We start from the raw sequence: 20,933 nt of genomic DNA on the forward strand, positions 1-20,933 counted from the left end.
TTTTTTTTCTTTTTTGAGTTCTTTACATTGCCTATAAATTCCCTGTCAGATATGAGATGGCGACCTGACAAAGCTTCCTCCAGAGTACTGTCTGTACCCTCCCTTAGTGACCTGTGTCCTTTGCTGTAAAGAAGTTGTTTAATATGATAGAATCCCATTTGTCAATTCTCCTTAGTTCCTGAGTTACTTGGCCCCTCTTTAGAGAATCCTTGTTTTTGCTTTTTTTCTTAGATCTTGTAGCATTTCCTCCACATTTTAAAATTTCTTTCATATAAAAAGTTGTTTCAACCAGAGTTAAAATCAGAATTATATAATTGGTTGATACATTTATTTTATCATAAGGCTTCCTATACATCTTTTTCTATATTATGTTTAGTAGAAAGACACAGGTTATTGTGACTTGAAGTTATAGGCTATTATGAGCGGCCTGACATGGGTGCTAGGAACTGAGCTAGGGTTCTCTGGAAGAGGAGGAAGCGTATTTAACCACCGGTCCACTTCTCCAGCCACTATTCTTTTAATGAATTTCCCATTATTAGGCTTATTGATATAATATATTCTTTTGTTTTGCATGTTCTATAGATTGCTAAGCTTAGAGACATATTCAAAGTACTGTTCAATCCTTTCAGCATGACCACTGATTGTGTGAAAGTATGGCTTAAACTTTAAAAGTCACATAATGTCTGTTCTCTCTTTAGTGATGGTGGTGGTCATTGGTAGATCTAGTTATTTATGAGGTCTGAAGAATAGTTATATTGTACGATTTTCTACTTTTTGTTAATTGAATGATGTTACCATTTGGTTACTGTTAGAATTGTGCAATAGTTCATATAGATAAGATAATCTAAATACTTGATTCTTTACATTTTTTATTGCTTTTCAAAACCATACATTTTTGCATAGCATCATTTAATCCTAAATATTTGTTTTTCAAAAATCTCACTATAATGTCATTACTTTAAACATATTTCAATCAGTGTTTTTCCTTTTTTTGCACATCACATTCCATTCATGGTATTTAGTTAAATAGTGATTTAGCTCCTGAATCACTTTTATAGAAACCCAGCACTATTTGATTCAATATTTGTTTTCTGGCATATTAAAATTATTACTGTCACCCATAATATTTATCCTTGGTGTGTGTGTGTGTGTGTGTGTGTGTGTGTGTGTGCGTGTATGTTTATGTGTAAATGCATATAGAGGTCAAAGTCACCTTTGGATATTGTTTCTCAGGAGCTGACTATCTTTTTTTTGAGACATGGTATCTCATTTGCTTGGAGCTTAGTGAATAGAATAGGCTAGCCAGTGAGATCAGTGGCAACCTGTCTACACCTCCAAAGACTGGACTTATAGGTATGAACTACAGTATGTAATGAGGTTTTAAATGTGAGCTCTGGTAGTCAGCTCAGACTCTCATAATTGCACTGAACACACTTTATTGACTGAGCCATCTTCTCAGTCTTTTTGTCTATGCTTCTTCTAAGAAGGAAGACATTGGAGCCTTTAAAGGTAAGGGGACAGCTAATGAGTCATGGCCTTGATATCTGACAAAGTTGTTTTATTCTAAAGTCTCAAGAAAAGTATCCAGTTCTTATTTGGTATGACTTAACTAATCCAAGTGTTTTACAAAAGTTGCTTTAAGGGTCAAAACTTTTGTGTACTCTGTTGATGTTTTGTTTTATGTACCAAAGAGTGTGTATGTAATGTTACCTGCTCTTTCCATTTGTGCAAGATACACTTTTTTCTTCAACTAGTATTAATTACCTTTTTCCATCCATAATTATATCAGGTCTTACTAAGTAGAGTGTCTGCCCATTCTGAAGGGTCTAGAGTTCCTATGTATATTCTCTTTTTCATGTTACCCTCTTTTATCTTGTGAGTAGAAAGAGTTAAGAGATCCTGGGAAAATCTAACATATTGCTACATCTGTTTTCACCTTGAGAGTTACTGCGTTGGTTCCTGTCTTGGTCAGTGTTCTACTGCCATGAAGAGACACCATTACCACAGCAACACTTATAAAGGAAAGCATTTAATTATGACTTGCTTACAGTTTCAGGGGTTTAGTTCATTATCAGCATCGTGGGAAGTACAGTGGAACCATGTCTTAGGCAGACACGGTGCTAGGGAAGGAGTGGAGAGTTCTACATCTGGATCCACAGGTAGACACTTTGGTGTCTTCAGTGCAACCTAGGCTTCACCTTCACAGCCTTAAGCAATAACCTCCCCAGGGTTCCATATAGGGGCACCCCTGACACATGCAAGGCATCAGAGGCTTCTTCCTAGCCTAGAGGAAGATTCTATAACCCCTTTCTTATATCCTTTAACTTAAAACCAGGACCATGTGCCTTAAGCTGCCAAGGTCTGCAGATTACTGGGGCTGTTCAAGTACATTTTCATCAGCTTTCTGTTTTTGATGGTCTCTTTTACTGCTTAAGATTTTCTTTAATTTATTTTTATAAGTTGGAAGCTTAACTGGATGGAGTCTTGTCCCAGGATCACCAGTCCCTCTATTTTATTTATCATCAGGCTTTTCTTTAAACTTATATCCTTGAGTACAAGACTTAGCTCCATTAAACTTCCTGGTACTCCTTTCCCATCACAGCTGTATAGTTTGTATTTTTTTTCTTGCTCAGCTTGTTCCTTTTAATTATAGACCTTCATACTAGTAACCAAATGGCACAGTCAATACTGTGCTGTCTTGAAATCTCCTCTGTCAATGCCATTAATCTTAAAGTGTTCAGTTTAGGCAGATTTTTAGTGAAAAGGCAAAAAGCAGCCACATTCTTTGCCAAAATCTCACAAGAATTATCTCTAGGCAACTTAATAATATTCTCTGAAACCTCTTGACCTGGGCTGTCATAACCTACATTACTTTCGGTACCACTGTCTTCTTTGTTCCTAATGGTATTGCCTATTATACCCTGCTTAAAGTATTCAACTGTTTTCCAAATCTAAAGCTCCAAAGTCAACATTCAGGTGACAAGCAGCATGGTCAGGTCTGTCACAGAAATTCCCAACTCCCTGGTACCAACTTCTGTCAGAGTCAGTGCTCTATTGCTGTGAAGAGACACCATATTCATGGCAACTCCCATAAAAGGAAAGCACTTGACTGGGGCTTGCTTACACTTCAGAGGTTCAGTCTATGATTAGCATATTATTAGCATGTTAAGAAGCATGGCAGCATGCAGGCAGACAAGCTGGAGAAGGAGCTAAGTGTTCTATGTTTAGATCATAGGTAGCAGCAGGAGGGGAGAGAGAGAGAGAGAGAGAGAGAGAGAGAGAGAGAGAGAGAGAGAGAGAGAGAGAGAGAGAGAGAGAGAGAGACAGAGAGAGACAGAGACACAGAGAGAGAGAGACAGAGAGAGACAGACAGGCAGACAGACAGACAGACAGAGACAGAGATCCACTGGGCCTGGCTTGGGCTTTTGAAAACTCGAAGCCCACCCCAAGTGACACACTTCCTATAAGAAGGCCATATTTCCTAATCTTTTCAAATAGCCCCACTCCCCAAATGCCATAGAACATTGACTAGACAATCTCCTTACTTTGTTCAGTGCAGTTGTTATGTTTATTTGTTCTTTGGGAATTTCACTTTGTATATTCCATTTGCTTCCCAGTCCCTCGATGACCTCACACACCCTTCCTTGTCCAGTGGACCCCCAGCAAAATACTAAAAAAAAAGTCCAATTTGTGTTGTCTGTATACTTAGTGGAACATAATTAAATCCCCAGTGGCCCACCCCCTACTTCACCTGTACCTCTGGCAGAAGCCATCAGTTGTGGAGAACTACACTTCAGCATCCTTATTACAATTTTAAAGAGTTCTCTTTGGAGGCTTCCTTTGTAGGCTCTTACTTTTTTGAGGAGGCTGTTGGGTGGGGTTAGGGGTTAGCACAGAATCCTTTCATGTCCCTCTGCCAGAGGAGCTTCTTTGCTCTCCACCATCATCTAGAACCTGCATCATGGGCTTGCCCACAGCCTCTGGCAGCAGTACAGACCACGAGCATGGCCCTTGGCGGTAGTAGGAACATGAACCCAGACAAGGCTCTCAGATTTCAACATGACCCCTGGTGGCAGCACAGCCTATAGCCTACAGCCTACAGCCATCAACGTGGTGGCTTCAGGCTGCAGCACAGACATTGGCATCTGCATGGTCTTTGGTGGTTAATATAGTATGGACACTGGCTGTTGTAGGACCATGGACCAAGATATCGTCCTCGGTGGCAGCACAGGCCAAGATATCACCATGGCCTCAAGTGGCAGTGGAGGCACATCTGATGGACATCAACGTGGCCTCAGGCTGACACACAGACCACAAACATCCTCTTGGTGGTAGGTGGGAACAGAGGCTACATAGACATCTACCTCTCAACTGGCTGCATCTGGACCAGTGACCCAAATGTGACCCACAGCATCTTGCCCAGAGTCACGGCAATCCTACAGGGGTGGGAATGGGGAAGTAGAGTTGGGGTGGGGTCAGCATTTGCATAAGCTCTAGGCAGCTGCACTCAATCCCACTTACCACACTGGGCAATGGCCTGGCCTGTTCTATCTTCAACCCCAGCTCTCTCTCACACCTGTCACTGTCATCACATCTCCAGTACCATCACCCCTCTCCACAGTGCAAGCACTGCTGCTATATTCTTGCATTTTTCCCACATCTCCATCACACATGGTCACCATAGAGGTGCCTGCTGGCCTGTTTGAGTCTGCCAGTGCAGTTGGTTTTTACATGGGTTAAGCATTAGAATCCTACTTTTCTTTTAAAATATCCCTTGGTCCTGGCTTCTTGGTCAGAAGGGTTGGTAGGTGGACTTCTTTGTGTAGTTGTAGAGTTTTTCTAGTGACTGATTCAACATTGAATTAAGAACCACTATTGTAGTGATCGCATGATCTCTGTAAATTCCTTTCTTGTTGTGATTTGTTTATCAGATGCATTTTTGGATCACATATCTCTTTAGCACTGAGCTTATGCTTGGCTTAGATGCCATTTACTTCCTACAATCTCAGAGGAAAATTTAAAAAGATTGTGATGCAGAAAATTTTAGAGCAATGTAACAAACATCTGCATGGTTAAAATACAGAGGGCTGCCTTCATTGTTTTTTTAAATGATGAAAAGTTCTTTCTTTCTTCATTTGATTTCAGTAATAAAACCATGCCTGAAGCTTCTCCCTGGAAGAAGTTTGTCTGCACCCTGATGTACCAGGTTTTATATGTACCAGGTTTTTATATCTGAGGATCTGAATTCTAACCATGTACCTCTGGGAGCAGACCAGGTTCTGCATTCTGCCTTGTTCAGGGTCACATAGAACAAAGAAGTGGGTTCAAACAGAAAAACAAAGGTCCATCAGGACCCTCTGAACTGCATGAAAGCAACAGGCAGAAACTACACCTAGTTCTCTCTGGAAAGACTTCGTTTGAGCTCTTTTCCAAAGCTGCTGAATTTAGGAGATGGGGTTCCAACTAGCCTGCATTTAGGCATTTAGGAGGTGTGCTTTTTGTTTTTTGTTTTTTTTTAAACTATGTTTTAGTTTTGATATTTTTTTTCATTGTATATTTTATTTATTTACCTTCCAAATGTTATCCCCTTTCCTGATTTCTCCTCCCCAAACCCTTTATCTTATCCCCCCTCCTCCTACTTCTATGAGGGTGTGCCCCCACCCACTCACCCACTCCTGCCTCCCTGCCCTGGCATTCCCCTACCCTGGGGCACTGAGCCTTCATGGAACCAATGGCCTCTTCTCCTATTGATGCCCAACAAGACCATACTTTGCTACATATGCAGCTGGAGCCATGGGTCCCTCCATGTGTACTCCTTGGTTGGTGGTTTAGACCCTGGGAGCTCTGGTTGCTTCTGACTAGCCTGTGTTTAGGAGATGTTGGAGCAGGTAACATGGCTTCTTGATATCATAAATGGTGTGTGGTACTTCCCACTCCTTCTCTCCTCACCTAGGTCCAGTTTCGGGGGAGGGGCTCAAATGCTGCTGCTTTTGCCTGGAGAGAGTAGTATGAGTAGTATATCCACCTGAAAATTTAAGTGGTGAGGTCTGGACCCCGAAGCAGATAGGTCTGTGAGTGGCTCACGAGTTTGTAAGTAGAAAAAAGAGGTAGGTTTAAGTAGTATGTGATCATATCTGGTTGTTCACTGTCCAGTATGAAGCAAACAGGCACACAGTTCTAGCTCCGTTTCTTCCTGGAAGTGGCTTAGCCTACACTACTTCCTGCTGCTATGTCTGTGTCATTCATTTGACTAGCATGTATCTGGCAGATAACAGAGCACATGAACTCTTTTAGAACCTGAGTGGCACGGGAACGTTTCTTTAGCTCCTCCCATTTTTCCTCGGTAGGCACATCCTCGGAGGCATCGGGGGAGACATACACAGGACATTGTGTTGGATAACTGATAAAAGTGTGTAACTTCTTAGATAATCTTTCAAGTTGGATTGTGAGGTAATAAAAATTGAATGTTTTATAATGTTTACGACATGTGATCAGTAATGAAAAAAAAACCCTCAAAAATGGAGCTGGGGAGATGGTTTAGCAGTTAAGAACACATAGGAGAGATTACTCGGTGGCTAAGATCATATATTGCTATTGCATAGGACTCCAGTTTAGTTTCTAGAACCCACATCAGTCTGACAGCTTACAATTGATCATAAATCCAGCTTCAGGGGATCTGATACCTACAGCTTCTGGGGGCACCTCCACGCACAGTGGTACCCCCCGGAGATATATACACGTAATTAAAAGGAATAAGTCTTACTAAATTACAGCATAAAAGTCAGGAACCTGGTGATTTTACAGAACATTTAAAGAACACTGAAAGTATTAAAGTGCCTGCCATTTTAAAGCTATAGAAGAATTTAAGAGGAAGGGAATAGTGCCCAGTTTACTCTAGGAGCCTAGCGTTGCCTTCCTCAAGAGGAAAGAGTATTACAGAGCAGTGCCTCCCACGGACATGGATGCAAAATTTCAAGAAAATACTTCTGTGTTGAATTCAGCTGATCACATAAACTATATCTTATGTGCTATTATTTGGGAAATTGTGATCGATGCGATCAGAATGCAAGATAAACCCCACCTCAAAATGAAGAAAACATAATTTTACAAAATTCAATATTTACTTATGATTAAATAATCTTAACAAGTATGTGAAGGATCTACAAAACAATAAATCATTTTATTGAAGGATCTTTGGTAATAGTAAAGTCAATAGTGGAAAATGCTGAAATCTTTCCTACAAGAAAATAAAGAACAAGGGGAGGGTTTCAACTCAATATAATCACTAAAAGGGTTAGCTGTAGCTACTACGCAATAAAACTCAAACTTCCCTGACCCAGAAGGGAGATGGAGTGTTTGTCAATGGTATATGCACTTATCACCGAAGATACGGAAATCAAAACCACAGCGAGATACCACCTCACTCCCAGTAGCTGGTATTATCAAAGAGTTTTTAAAAGGGTAGCTGGTGTGGCTGAGATGTATTTCCAATACTGCTAAGAGGATAATGTTAATATAGTCATTGTAGAAAACAGTAGGAAAATTGCTCACCAAACTTAAGATATTTCTACCAAATCACCCAAAATCTCATTTCTGTGAATTTTTCCAAAGTAAAATAAAGAACATGTTAGAGATATGTTTGCATTCCTCTGTTCACCGCAGTGTTAGTCACAATATCTGTAATGTATAGGTGGCCTAAGTACTCACTGAAGGGTAAATACAGACATCCTGCTATTGTGTGGAACAACATGGGAGAAACCGTTATTAGGTGTGATGAGTCTCACGCATAGTGGTTCTACAGGTTTTACCATATAGAAACAGTAGAGTGATGGTCACTTTTTGTGGCTGGATCTAGATGTCAGTGAAAGGATATATATTTTTAGTTAGACAGGAGCAATATATCTAAGAGATCTTTCTTATAGTCAATCAATTGTTAATAATACCAAATGTATATATTAAAGTTGTTAAGAGTAGCAGGGGAGGAGGGATGGGATAGGGGGTTTCCAGAGGGCAGACCTGGAGAGGGGATAGCATTTGAAATGTAAATAAAGAAAATATCCAATAAAAGGAAAAGAAAGAGTGTTGCTTAAATATCCTTACCTACATATAAAAATGATAGTATGTGATATGATGCACCTTAGTTTCATGGTTTTCATCATTTCATGATATATATGTTTATCAAAACATCACATTATATGTGTTAAATGTATAAAAGTTTAAATGTGTTGATTATTCTTTAGTAAATCTAGTCATTCACAATATCATGAACTCACAGTGGCTGTGGCTACCTGTTGGTGTGTGTGTGTGTGTGTGTGTGTGTGTGTGTGTGTGACATGAACATAGGATGGAGAGTAGTTGGAAAAAAAAGGTCAGTAGGGGTGGGAGAGGGTAGGAGAAGATAATGCAGACTGAGTATGATCACAGTAGATTGAGTTCAAGTGTTATATTTTCAAAAGAAGTGATAGTCCCACCCAAGCCTTCATTCCTTATGATATTATCTTGGGTTTCAAAGAAAGTCAAAGTATGGATAGTGAAGAATTGCACAATTGATATAATAATTTTCCATTGAAGTATAAACATGTTCATGAGGAGACAGGTGGTTATATGAGTTATTGAATTGAAATGTAGGGGTGGGTGCGGTGGCATACATCTCTAATCTCATCACTGGGGCTTCCAAGGCAGGAGTTCAAGGCTGGCCTGGTCTATATAGTGGGCTCCAAGCCAGCCATAGATACAGAGTGAGACCTTATCTCAAAATACCAAAAGGAAAGAATGAAATATGAAGCTAATATCACCATTATGGTCTGCTAATCTGAAGCAGACCATTATGATTTCATATTGTCTTTATATATGGAATATGTTGTATTCTCTACAGTTTGGATTAATCACTGCCAGACCACAACAATATGCTCTTTAATGCTGAAACTCTCTTCTGATGACTTGAAAACAATCAAATGTAAGTAGAAGCAACTTACATTTGAGATTTGAGTGTTTTCCTAGCTCAAGGTCTCTTCCTGTCTTTGGAGAAAGACACTGATGATGTGTTATTTAGCTATTGTATAAAGCACTTCCATATGTTGCAACAGAGCATGAAGAAATAATTTCTAGGACTACTTATCAGTGGAACAGGCATGCAGTCAACTGTTGTCTTCCCAGCAGAAACTTCCAACCTTCCAGATTTTTCCATAAAAATATTACAATTTATTATGTGCTGGAGAGCTGACAGTAGTCTTCATTGAGCCATCTTCCATAATTTCTGGGCCATTTGTGCTTAATATGAATAGACATACTTGACAGCCACTAAACTTTTGGTGCAATTTACAGAGATCTATGGTTATGAATTTAAATTATCAAATTTCACATAGGAGCTCACACAAGGAAGCAATTTCAAATACAACTTAAATTATGCTATCCATCATTGAGGTGCCTATAGCTATACAATGAAAGACTACGAACACCATTATTCTTCATATTGAAATATAACTACTTTGTTACTGATTCTCACAATGTATACCTGATTTTCATTTTCAAGAACCTTAAGAATAACCCTTAAAACTGGTGATGTCAACAGGTGCTCATCTCAGAGGCTGCAGGCCTAAGATGCAGAGAAATACTATTACTGAAGCTATGAACAAGGGCTTGCTTTTACCTCAAGTTTCAAATTTCATCTTAGTGTATTATCTTTAGCTATTAAAGAATTCCTAGGACCAGATAATTGTTAAAGAAAGAGGATTTATTTTGGCGTATAGTTCTAGAGATTGGTAAGCTTAAGACTGGAAAGCCACATCTGGTGAAAACCTTGTACTTTTTTAGTTCACAGAAAAAAAGCCCAAGGCAAATGGCCACATGTAGAAGAGAGAAAGGGGGCCGGGCCAGGCTCTCATGACAGCTAACCTATTGAAGGTCCATTCCTGAAGGTTCCTCCTCATGACCTCAACATTGCCTGCTACTCTACTCTCCAGGATAGCTACACTGATAAATTAGCATCTCTCCACATGGACTTTCCGGACACACTCATACCACAAAGCAAACACTTGCTTAAACAGTCATAGGTAATTAAATAGCTTAACACATTGAATTATGACTTAATCAATTATCTTGACCTTACAGATTCACATACTCTACCACATAGGATAAGCGAATATTCTTATTTTGGTGTTTTCATTACTTGATGACTTGATCTACAACTGTGAATCTACCTGTTCTTGGCAGTTATCTGCTGAGCTAGCTGAGTTCACTTTTATATAACTTTGTTTTCTGATTGCCATCAGCCTATCTCCATACACTTCATATGGGGATAATGCATGAGAAACTCTAATTTGTCATGCTCACGAGTTTGCCAATAGGAATAAGTGTTCTGTATCATAACAAGCATTATGAAGACAAGCACAGGCTCTTTATAACATCAGGTAATGTTGGATGTGAATCAGTTATCTTTTCATGGCACTAAACAATCCAGCTAAGCAATCATAATACTAGTTTCACAGCTATCAGTGCCTGCAGATACCAGCTTTCACTGACCACCAGGATGGGCATCAGTTTCGCTATAGAAACCACTGTAGTGAGGTATACTAACATACCACATCACTTCTCAAATATCTTTAAATTTCAATTCTACAATGTTTATAAATATGTAACAGAATACACATGGGAGGATATTTGAAATAGACTAAGACATTAAAGAAAAGAACATGGAGCCTAGTGGCCTATGGGCTGAATTTAATGTATATTTGTATTTTATGTCATATTTAAAGTTGTTAAAATTGAGTTAGTTACCAACACTTGTAGCTTGTGAGATTTCAGACACAAATCCAGATTTTCTGCTTAAAATAAGAAAATACAAACAAAATGCCCCAAACCAACTCTTACAACAATAATTTAGATTTAATTAAATGCTGCTCCTGTTAGAGAAAGGACCAATGGAGCTGAGGGGTTTGCAGCCCCTTAGGACGAACAACAATATGAACTAACTAATACCCTCAGAGCTCCCAGAGTCTCAACCACCAACCAAGGTCTGCACATGGTGGGACTGATTGTTCTGGCAGCGTGTGTATAGTGGAGGATTGCAAATTCGATCATCAATGGGAGGAGAGGACCTCAGCCATGTGAAGGTTCTGTGCCCCAGTGTGGGGGAATGCCAGGGCCAATAAGCAGGAGAGGGTGGGGTGGCAGGCATGGGGAGTGGGGAGGCAGCTGGGGTTTGTTTTTGTTGTTTTTGTTTGTTTCTTTGTTTTTTAGAGGGGAAACTGGGAAGGGAGAAATTTACATGTAAATAAAGAAAATATCTAATGCAAAAAAAAAAAATGCTTCTCCTGGGTATAAGGGAGAATGCTTTTTTCATTTGAGCCGATTTCCATTCAACACTTCTCTACCTGCCTGGTCCAAGTTGGTATTGGATGCTATTTTTGTGAGTATTTTGTGAGTACCAATTAACCATTCCTTCAATTCATTTAAGATTTACAATCCCTAATATTTATTTGGATGATTCAATTCTTTGTGTATTATTCACTTGATAAAATTTTTCATATTAAAAAGGGTATTTAGGTTTGTTAAAAGCAAAAGACATTAAGTGGCTGTATGTGGAACTTCATGTTACATTGCATACTAGTAACTGTTGAACTCCAAACATTTGCATAGTAATTTATTTGCTAAAACAGGCATTATGAACCTTGGCCGTTACTAGATACTTCATATACAGGTTGCAGTGATTGTGAGAAAACATTAAAATTACTTGTTTATTTTATTTCTTGGTGAAAAAGCAGATAGGTCTGTGGTTGAAAGTATGGATTCAGACTGCTGTAAAAACAGTTTGGCTCAGCTGAGTGATGAACACCAGTGTTGACATGAATTCTTATTCAGCAAGTGTATTATGGAATCAAATAGGTTTTCATGAGCATTACTGAGGTTCATCCTGTTTTCTGTATGGTGCTATATCTTACAACTTTCTTCTCTGAGGAGTAATATATGGCCAAGCTCAGTAGCTTACATTTTCATTTTTCCTTTGATTTGCTTACCTAAATTTATACCAGATAACTACTTTTTTTTTTATTGTGGTTACTAAACATATGGATGGGTAACGAGTACATGATTTAGCCTACAAAGTACTTCCTGTCTCTGATTTAATATTCTCACTTGCAAGACATATGGCTGAAATGTGGCAATTGAGGCCCAACGGCAATTATAGTGCTATTGTTGATTAATATAATGATACTTTTCAAATTGCTTTAGAGTTTGCCTTACCATGTTTATTTGATTTCATTCTGTTTAAATCTGAATAGTTAAACCCCAGAGAATGTTTCCTTTCTGAGATCAGAGTCAAAATATACATTATATTTTTTTAATGAATCAAAGTTTACATTGTAATTATGCAAACAAATTTAATTGACAGATGCTCTCTGTGATCCAAATCCAAGTTACGTGCTCTCTGTTCAATCCGTTGTAAGGATGAACTATGGTGTTAATTATATCTGGGACATATATCAAAAACACAGTTTATTTCAAGTGAAGGGGCTGTTTTCCCATACTATAAACATAATGCTAGGAATCACATAAATAGGAAATGGTATTTTAGCCATTGTATCCTTTTTATTTAGGCAGTTTTCCCAGAAAACACATGCGGTTTAGGTATTACTGTCTGTTCTTACTACTTCCACTGTGTGCCTGCAACACTGATTCCTCATTGAGTCCGACCCTATCGAAATGAATGCATGGATGACACCTCCATTTGATGTCATACAGGAACTATGAAACTAACATTCAGAATTGAACTGATCCTTCTCTGAACCTTGCTCTGCTTCTAGTTTCTCTGACTATTGCTTCTGTTTCTTGGCCAGGATGTTTCACACAAACATTTATATCTGGATAAGGGAAGTTGGTGATTGCGGTTTATCAGTCACAACTCCTTAAACACTGTGGAGCTTTGGAAAGAATTGATTTGCATTGTGGGGATTGGTAAACATTAGTTGTCCTTTCAGTTGTTGGCTACAGACTACTCAATGGTATCAGCGTAGTACCTTAAGACAACATCCATTACTATTCATGATTGCACTTGCAATCGAAAATAGGGCTCAGTTACTCAAGCCAAACAACACTGGGGAAGTCTCTGGCTTATTGTAGACAAAGAATACAAATGACACAGCATTATAATGACAGGGCAATATAATGAAAATAATAATAATAATAATAATAATAATAATAATAATAATAATTAATAGTTACTTATTAATGATTTTGAGATAGGCCTCATTGCAGAGCTTACCTGGAACTCACTTTGTATAGCAGGTTAGCCTCATGATCCTCCTGCCTTTTTCTCTCATCTTCTGGGGATAAATGCACGTGTCACCTGGCTAAGGTCCCCTCCTTCATGGTATTCAGAAGTCTTAGCTATTGCCATGTCTGTTTTGTCCTTTGTTGATACTTGACTGTAGAATTTAATTGACTTTATTTTCCATCCTTTTTATTCTTACTTTTGCTTGATCACACCTTTGGTAGCATCTATGTTGAGACCACTGGTTATTATTATTATTTTATTTTTTTTTATTAATTGTTTGGAACTCTCACATCATGTGTCCCCATCTCTCTCATCTCCAAGTCTTCGCATGCCTGTTGCCCCCTTCCCCTGTGATCCCTCCACCCCCTTACCATCTTACCCCCTTACCAGCAAACCCAACACGTTCATCTCATTTGGTTCCTATTCTTACTGGAGCTTGGTCAAATTCCTAGTGGCCAGACCTCACAAGGAGGATGAATCTTAGCCAGATACAAATAAAATATCTTGGGGGTAACTCTAAGCAAGCAAGCGCAGGAGTCGTGCTGGAGCTTGGAGGAAAATGACCTCCTCTCTCATAGAGAGTGGCACTATTAGGAGCTGTGGCCTCGTTGGAGTAGGTGTGGCCTTATTGAAAGAAATGCACAGAGGCCTAGAGAGATCATTGTGTGAAGCTGTGAAGGTGAAGCCTGGATTCCGTTGGAGACACCAGAATGTTGGGGAGAGAAGCTAGAGCCATGGCATGCCTGCCTAGAGAAGCTGTTAGCAGGAGATGGAACCAGCCCAGGAGAAAGAAGTATGTTACTGTCAAGAAAACTGAAAGGAGTTGGAGACATCAGCCATGGAGATGCAGAATTTGGAGTTCTCTGTGCTGGTCTCCTACCTTGCTTAGGTCCAGTATTTCCCCATGCCGCTCCTCTCCTCTCGTCAGAACAGTTACATATTTTCCGTGCCAATGTGTGTTGGAAGTACACGAACTGCTTTTGCATTTGGATTTTTATAAGGGGTTGCAGTTAAGACATTGGCATGAGTCTCAGAAGAGACTTGAACTTTACACTTAAACAATGTTTATGCTATTTTAAACTATGGAGACACACAACTGGCCAAGGTATAGGCAATAAGAGAATGCAGAATGCTCAGCCCTAAATGGTACATATGTATTGTACGCCTTCCTCCCAAGGCTCAGGGATCATTATGGAAGTGTGTGTGTCTGGTGAGTGCTTACTCTAAGAGCCAGAGGCAATGGAAGCCTACAAGCTTTACTTTAATTCCTTTTCAAAAGTTGGAAGCTTAGCTGGGTGAGACCTTGCCCTCTATTCCACTCCATGCAGGGACACCTCTAGCACATGCCTGGCCTCAACGGCTTCCCTTAGTCATGGAGGCAGATTTTGTAGTTCCTCCTTTCATCCTTAATGCTAAAGCAAGAACTATGCGGCTGAAGCTGCCAAATTTTGCTGTGTGTTGGGGCTGGAACATGGCTCCCTCACTCAATTACATCTTTACCAGCTTTCTATTTTCAGTTGTTTCTGTCATTACCTAAGCTTGGCTATCCCGAAACTCTCTCTTTAGACCAGGCTAGTCTTGAACTTTGAGGTCTACCAGCGTCTACCTCCAGAGTGCTGGGATTAAAAGTGTCTATCACTACACCATGCTCTCAGCTTTCCTTTAATTCCTCTCACAAGTTGGAAGCTTGCTGGGTGGGATTTGCTGATGAAATCTATCATATCTCTCTCTCTCTCTCTCTCTCATTTTCTCTTATGAACAATAATAATAGGAACTCAGTCCTGTGATTAATAAAATTAATTTATCTTTATTGAAAAGTATTCAAGTAAAAGTTTAGTTTTTTACATCAAGCGTTTGTGTTTGAAGTAAAATCTTCCCTGCTGTCTATTTGTTTTGCTATTGATTAATGAAAGTTGGAGAAGACTGAAGACTTTCTTGCTGCTGCTGTGCGCTAAACCTTGTGCACATGCTAAGCAGGAATTTTACCATTGATCTGTACTTCAAACCAGACACATTTAAAGGGGAAAGGCTACATTTATACCCTGAAATGAAAGAACAGTTGAAAACATTTTTCTTTCTTCTTTTAATAGTTAGCCATGAGAAAAGGTAGGAATATTTTTTTCCCTTCATCAGCAGAGGGCAGCAAAGCTTCAGGAAGTGTAATTTCAGGTCCAAATGGTACTTTGACCAGGACATTTCTTTCCTTCCTTTTCTCTCTCTCTCTCTCTCTCTCTCTCTCTCTCTCTCTCTCTCTCTCTCTTTCTTTCTCTCTCTTTCTTTCTTTCTTTCTTTCCTTCTTTCCTTCCTTCCTTCCTTCCTTCCTTTCTTCCTTTCTCTCTCTCCCTCCCTCCCTCTCTCCTTCCCCCTCTCTCTTCCTTTCTCTTTCCCTTCCTTCCTTCCTTCCTTCCTTCCTTCCTTCCTTCCTTCCTTCCTTCCTCTCTCTCTCCTTCCCTCCCCTCCATCTCTTTCTCTCTTTCTCTCTATCTCTTTCTTTCTTTCTTTCCTTTCCTTTCTTGTTTCGTGGTAGGAAGTTTTCCCTCTGCTTTTCTCTTAATGACAGATTTTGGTAAAGCCTATAAGAATTATCCAGTCTTTTTTTAGGTGTTGTAGAAAGAGAATACTTTTTAAATGTATTTCTTTCTTTCTTTCTGTAACTTAGGGTGTACCAGGACCTGGAAAGTACAACATTAAAAGTGAATTTGACACGATAAAATCCATGTCAACACTTACGCATCATTCATCTTTTATTTTCTATTCTGAAACAGAGGTAATGTTGTACATACATTTTCATATACATAGTGTAACAGGTATGGTGTGAATCCAGTAACAAATCTAAAGGTGTTTAAGGAGATTATAAAATACAAAATGACATACAGAAAATTAGAAGTGGGTATATTAAGGGCAAAACACTGCAAAATCGTGAGCACAGTTATGTGAAATAAGATTGACTACTAACAAAAATATATAGGTGAATATTTGAATTGCAAACACCTGTTAAATATTTTCTATTGCATATGTTAACATTCAGTTTGAATGATAAGAAGTACCTAATTTATCTTGAATCCTAAAGTGTAATTTGCTAATACATGAATGGAGTATTAAGTTTAGTCCATGTAGAAATATGTGAGAAGTGTAGAATGATATGACAGTATTCTGTCATAGCTGCCACAGGGGCACATGTGCACCTGCCCTTGGGACTGTCACTGTGATGTTGCAGTCAGAGTATCTGTTCCTTAGCAACCTCTTCAGGCCATTCAAGGCACACTCCAAGGAAACTCAGATGTCTTTAGGATATTTCCATAGAAAAAAATAAGAGAGTGTCAAACATTTATAATGCAGCAGCAGCCTGCAGACAAGGTAGTTGTGAAAATCACCTACTTGTACTCTGTGCAGCTCTGATTATTTTATTTAACTTGGGAAAGTTATTATAGACAACTAGTTTGCTTTCAGTATATTTAAGATCTCCTCCTTGAAGACAGGTAGACAGATTAAATATATATTTTATAGATATAATTAAGATTATATTTCAATGAGTTAGATGCATGGAGGGACAAGGGAGACTCAAAAGTAAATATTAGATTTTAGTCTGGAACAACTTAATAGTACTTAAGGCACTGCACAGAGGTATGCATAAAGGGCAGTGTGTGCACATGTGTGTACGTGTGTGTGTGTGTATGTGCACATGCCTTTGACTTTTAAAAATACAGGCTATAATTGGCACTTTTGAGGTTTTTGTGACTTCCATTCATCTAGTATATAGATCTAATTTTATGTCTTTTTGGCAGCAATCATTTAAACTATTTTTCATAAATGGAAAAAAAAATAAGTTTGTTCAAAGGGATGGTAGTGAAAGAAAGAACAATGGCTGAAGACACAGAGGAGTTAAAACTAATTCTGGTTGCCTCAATAGAAGTAGTTTGTTTAGTTTAATGTGAAAAGATATGAATTATAGTTATAGAAAAAGAAACAATCCAATTAAGAAGGTAGACTTAGTAATAACAATTTCTGCTTTATAGTGGTAAATGCAGATATGTTTCTGGGAAATTTTAGATGTATTTCAGGAATGGCTAGTATTTTACCAAAATGCAATGAATCGTGCTCGCTTCGGCAGCACATATACTAAAATTGGAACGATACAGAGAAGATTAGCATGGCCCCTGCGCAAGGATGACATGCAAATTCATGAAGCGTTCCATATTTTTTTTTCAAAAAAAATAATGCAATGAATCTCATCTTTTGACATATTACTTCACAAAACACAAGATTTTCATTGCAACTATGGTTCTAAGTTCTGGATACATGTTAGAACTATCCATGGGATTGTAAAAATTGAGATACCCAGCAGCCCATGTGCCCTTTCCTGGTTTCTTAGAGGTTGGGTTAGTTGGCCTTGACATTTACTTGTTTTCCCCATATGCAGAAAGCATACTTGATACACTGCAATTTTGTATAAGATATAAGGGTTAAAGAAAAATACACATAATTGCTTGGTTTTATACATACACATAGAGGATAAACCAGAAAGCAATGTTGTTGGCTCTCTGGAAAGGAAAGCAAAGAGTTGGGATGGGTTGCAGTGGACCCATATCAACTTTCAAGAGACAGTGGCCGTTTCCAGGACTTCTGCAAGTTGGTTGATATTATACTCAAAGTATGTATAAGAAGTGTACAAAACACCAAATAGAGTGGACCAAAAAAGAAAATCCTCTCATCACTTTATAATCAAAACACTAAATTCCCAGAACAAAGAAAGAAAGAATATTAAAATCCACAAGGCATAAACAAACACCAAGTAACTTATAAAGGCAGACCTATTAGAATTACATGAGAATTTTAAAAGCCAAAAGGGCCTGGGCAGATGTTGTACAGTCTCTAAGAGATCACAGGTGTCAGCCCAGACTACTATACCCAGCAAAAGTTTCAATCACCATAGAATGACAAAGCAAGATATTCCATGACAAAGCTAAATTTAAACAATATCTTTCTACTAATTCAGCGTGAGAGAGGATACTAGAAGGAAAACTCTAGCATAAGGAGGGTAACTACACCCAAAGAAAACCACACAAAATAAATATATAATTCCACATAAGCAAAACCAAAAGAAGAGAACCTCAATCTATCCCCCTCCCACAGTATCACCACTATTATCAAAATAACAGGAACTAACAATCATTGGTCATTAATATCTCTCAACATTAATGGACTCAATTCCCCAATAAAATGACTCAGGTTGACAGAGTGGATACATGAACAGGATCCATCATTCTGTTGCATACAAGAAACACATTTCAGTAACAAAGTTAGACATTACCTCGGAGTAAAGTGCTAGAAAAATGTCTTCCAAGAAAACAGACTGAAGAAACAGGAAGAAGTAGCCATTCTAATACTTAATAAAATTAACTTTCAAGCAAAAGTAATCAAGAGAGATGGCGAAGGATACTGCGTACTTATCAAATGTAATATGGCCAGCAAAATGGCCTCTCAGTTCTGAACATGTATGCCCCAAGTATAAGAGCATGAACATTCATAAAAGAAACATAACAAAATCTTAAATCACACATCAAACTCCACAAATTAATAAACTTCCTCAATAGTGGGAGACTTCAACACCCCACTCTCACCAATTGACAGGTCATCCAGAGAGAACAGAGTTTACAAAACAAATGGACATAACAGATATGCACAGAATATTTTACCCAAACGGAAAAGATTATAACTTCTTCTCAGCACCTCATGGAACCTTCTCCAAAGTTGACATATTTAGTCACAAAGAAAACCTCAACATATACAAGAAGGTTGAAATAATGTTTTGTATTTTATCAGACAACCATGGATTAAAGATGTACTTCAAAAACAGAAACAGAAAGCCTACATACTCATGGAAACTGAACCACCGTCTACTAAATGATCACTGGGCCTGGAAATAAATAAATAAATAAATTAAAGACTTTATAGAATTCAATGAAAATCAGAGCACAACATACCCAGACCTATGGGGCACAATGAAAGCAGCTCTAAGAGGAGAGTTCATAGCCCTAAGTTGCTTTATAAAAAATTGGAGAGTTCTCATACTAAGGATTTAAAATTACACCTGAAAGCTCAAGAGAAGTAGATGGCATGAAATAATCAAACTAAGGACTGAAATCAATCAATTAGAAACAAAGAGAACAACACAAAGAATCAACAAAACAAGAGCTGTGTCTTTGAGAAAATCAACAAGATAGACAAATGCTTAGGCACACTAACTAAAAGGTAGAGAGACAGTACCCAAATTAACAAAAATCAGAAATGAAAAGAATGATATAGCAGTGGACATTAAGGATAATCAGATAATCATTAGTTCTTACTTCAAAAGCCTATACACCACAAAATTGAAAAGTCTAAATGAAATGAATGATGATTTTTCTAGACATAAACCACTAACCAAAGTTAAATAAAAATCAGGTAAACTATCTCAATAGTCTTATAACCCCAAGGAAATACAATCATTAAAAGTCTCTCAATAAAAAAAAGCGAGGGCCAAATGGTTTTAGAGAAGAATTCTACCAGACTTTCAAACAAAGCATTAATACCAATAGTCCTCAAAGTATTCTACAAAATAAACATAGAAGGAATATTGTTAAGCTCGTTCTGTGAGGCCACAGTCACTCTAGTATCTAAACCACATAAAGACTCAACAAAGAAATTTTCAGACCAATTTCCCTTATTAACATTGATGCAAAGATACTCGGTAAAAAACTTGCAAACCAAATCCACAAACACATCAAAGACATCACCCCCCAAGATCAGGTAAGCTTTATCCCAGTGATGCAGGACTGGCTTGATATATGAAAATCCATCAACATAATCCGCCATGTAAACAAACTTAAAGAAAAAAGCTACACCATCATCTCCTTAGATCATGAAAAACCTTTTGACAAAATCTTACATCCCTTCACGCTAAACATCTTAGAGAGATCAGGGACACAAGGTACAGCAAGACAATAGCCAACATCAGATTAAATAGAGAGAAACTTAAAGTAATTCCAACAAAATCAGTGTGTCCACTCTCTCCCTATCTCTTCAATATAGTATCTGAAGTCCTAGCTGGAGCACAAAGACGTCTAAAGGGGATCAAGGGGTACAGATTGGAAAGGAGGAAGTCAAAGCATCGCTGTTCATAGACGATATGATAGTGTTCATTATTAACCCCACAATTCTACCAGAGAACTCCTGAAGGTAATAAAGCACCAAGTCCTTCGTGCTCAGAGAAATGCAAATCAAAACAACCCTGAGATTCCATCGCACACCAGTCAGAATGACTAAGATCAAAACCTCAGGTGACAACACATGTTGGAGAGGATATAGAGAAAAGAGAACACTCTTCCATTGCTGGTGGGATTGCAAACTGGTACAACTGCTCTGGAAATCAATCTGGAGGTTCCTCAGAAAATTGGAAATAGATCTACCCGAAGACACAGCTATACCACTCTTGGGAATATATCCAAAAGATGCCCCACCATGTCACAGGGGCATGTGTTCCACTATGTTCATAGCAGCCTTATTTGTGTTAGCCAGAAGCTGGAAATAACTCAGATGTCCCATGACAGAAGAACGGATACAGAAAATGTGGTTCATTTACACAATGGAATACTACTCAGCTATTAAGAACGAGGACATCCTG

At 38.4% G+C, this 20,933-nt stretch overlaps 1 protein-coding gene and 1 non-coding gene across 4 annotated transcripts in view; both read left to right on the forward strand.

Moving 5' to 3' along the window:
- Stpg2 (sperm tail PG-rich repeat containing 2) overlaps positions 1-20,933 on the forward strand; it is a 430,378-nt gene that overhangs the window by 65,600 nt on the left and 343,845 nt on the right. For all 3 annotated transcript variants that reach the window (XR_004119858.1, XM_031375660.1, XM_031375661.1), the window contains one exon: positions 15,930-16,037. Coding sequence is in view for 2 of the 3 variants with exons in the window: in XM_031375660.1 (XP_031231520.1) it covers positions 15,930-16,037 (108 nt within the window). In the remaining variant the exon portion in view is untranslated. The remainder of the gene's footprint in view (positions 1-15,929; positions 16,038-20,933) is intronic.
- LOC116094467 lies at positions 17,366-17,472 on the forward strand. The gene has a single exon (XR_004120127.1). It is a non-coding gene; the product is annotated as a U6 spliceosomal RNA (small nuclear RNA).

This window comes from Mastomys coucha, unplaced genomic scaffold, assembly GCF_008632895.1.
Source record: "Mastomys coucha isolate ucsf_1 unplaced genomic scaffold, UCSF_Mcou_1 pScaffold16, whole genome shotgun sequence".
NCBI classification, from domain to species: Eukaryota; Metazoa; Chordata; class Mammalia; order Rodentia; family Muridae; genus Mastomys; species Mastomys coucha.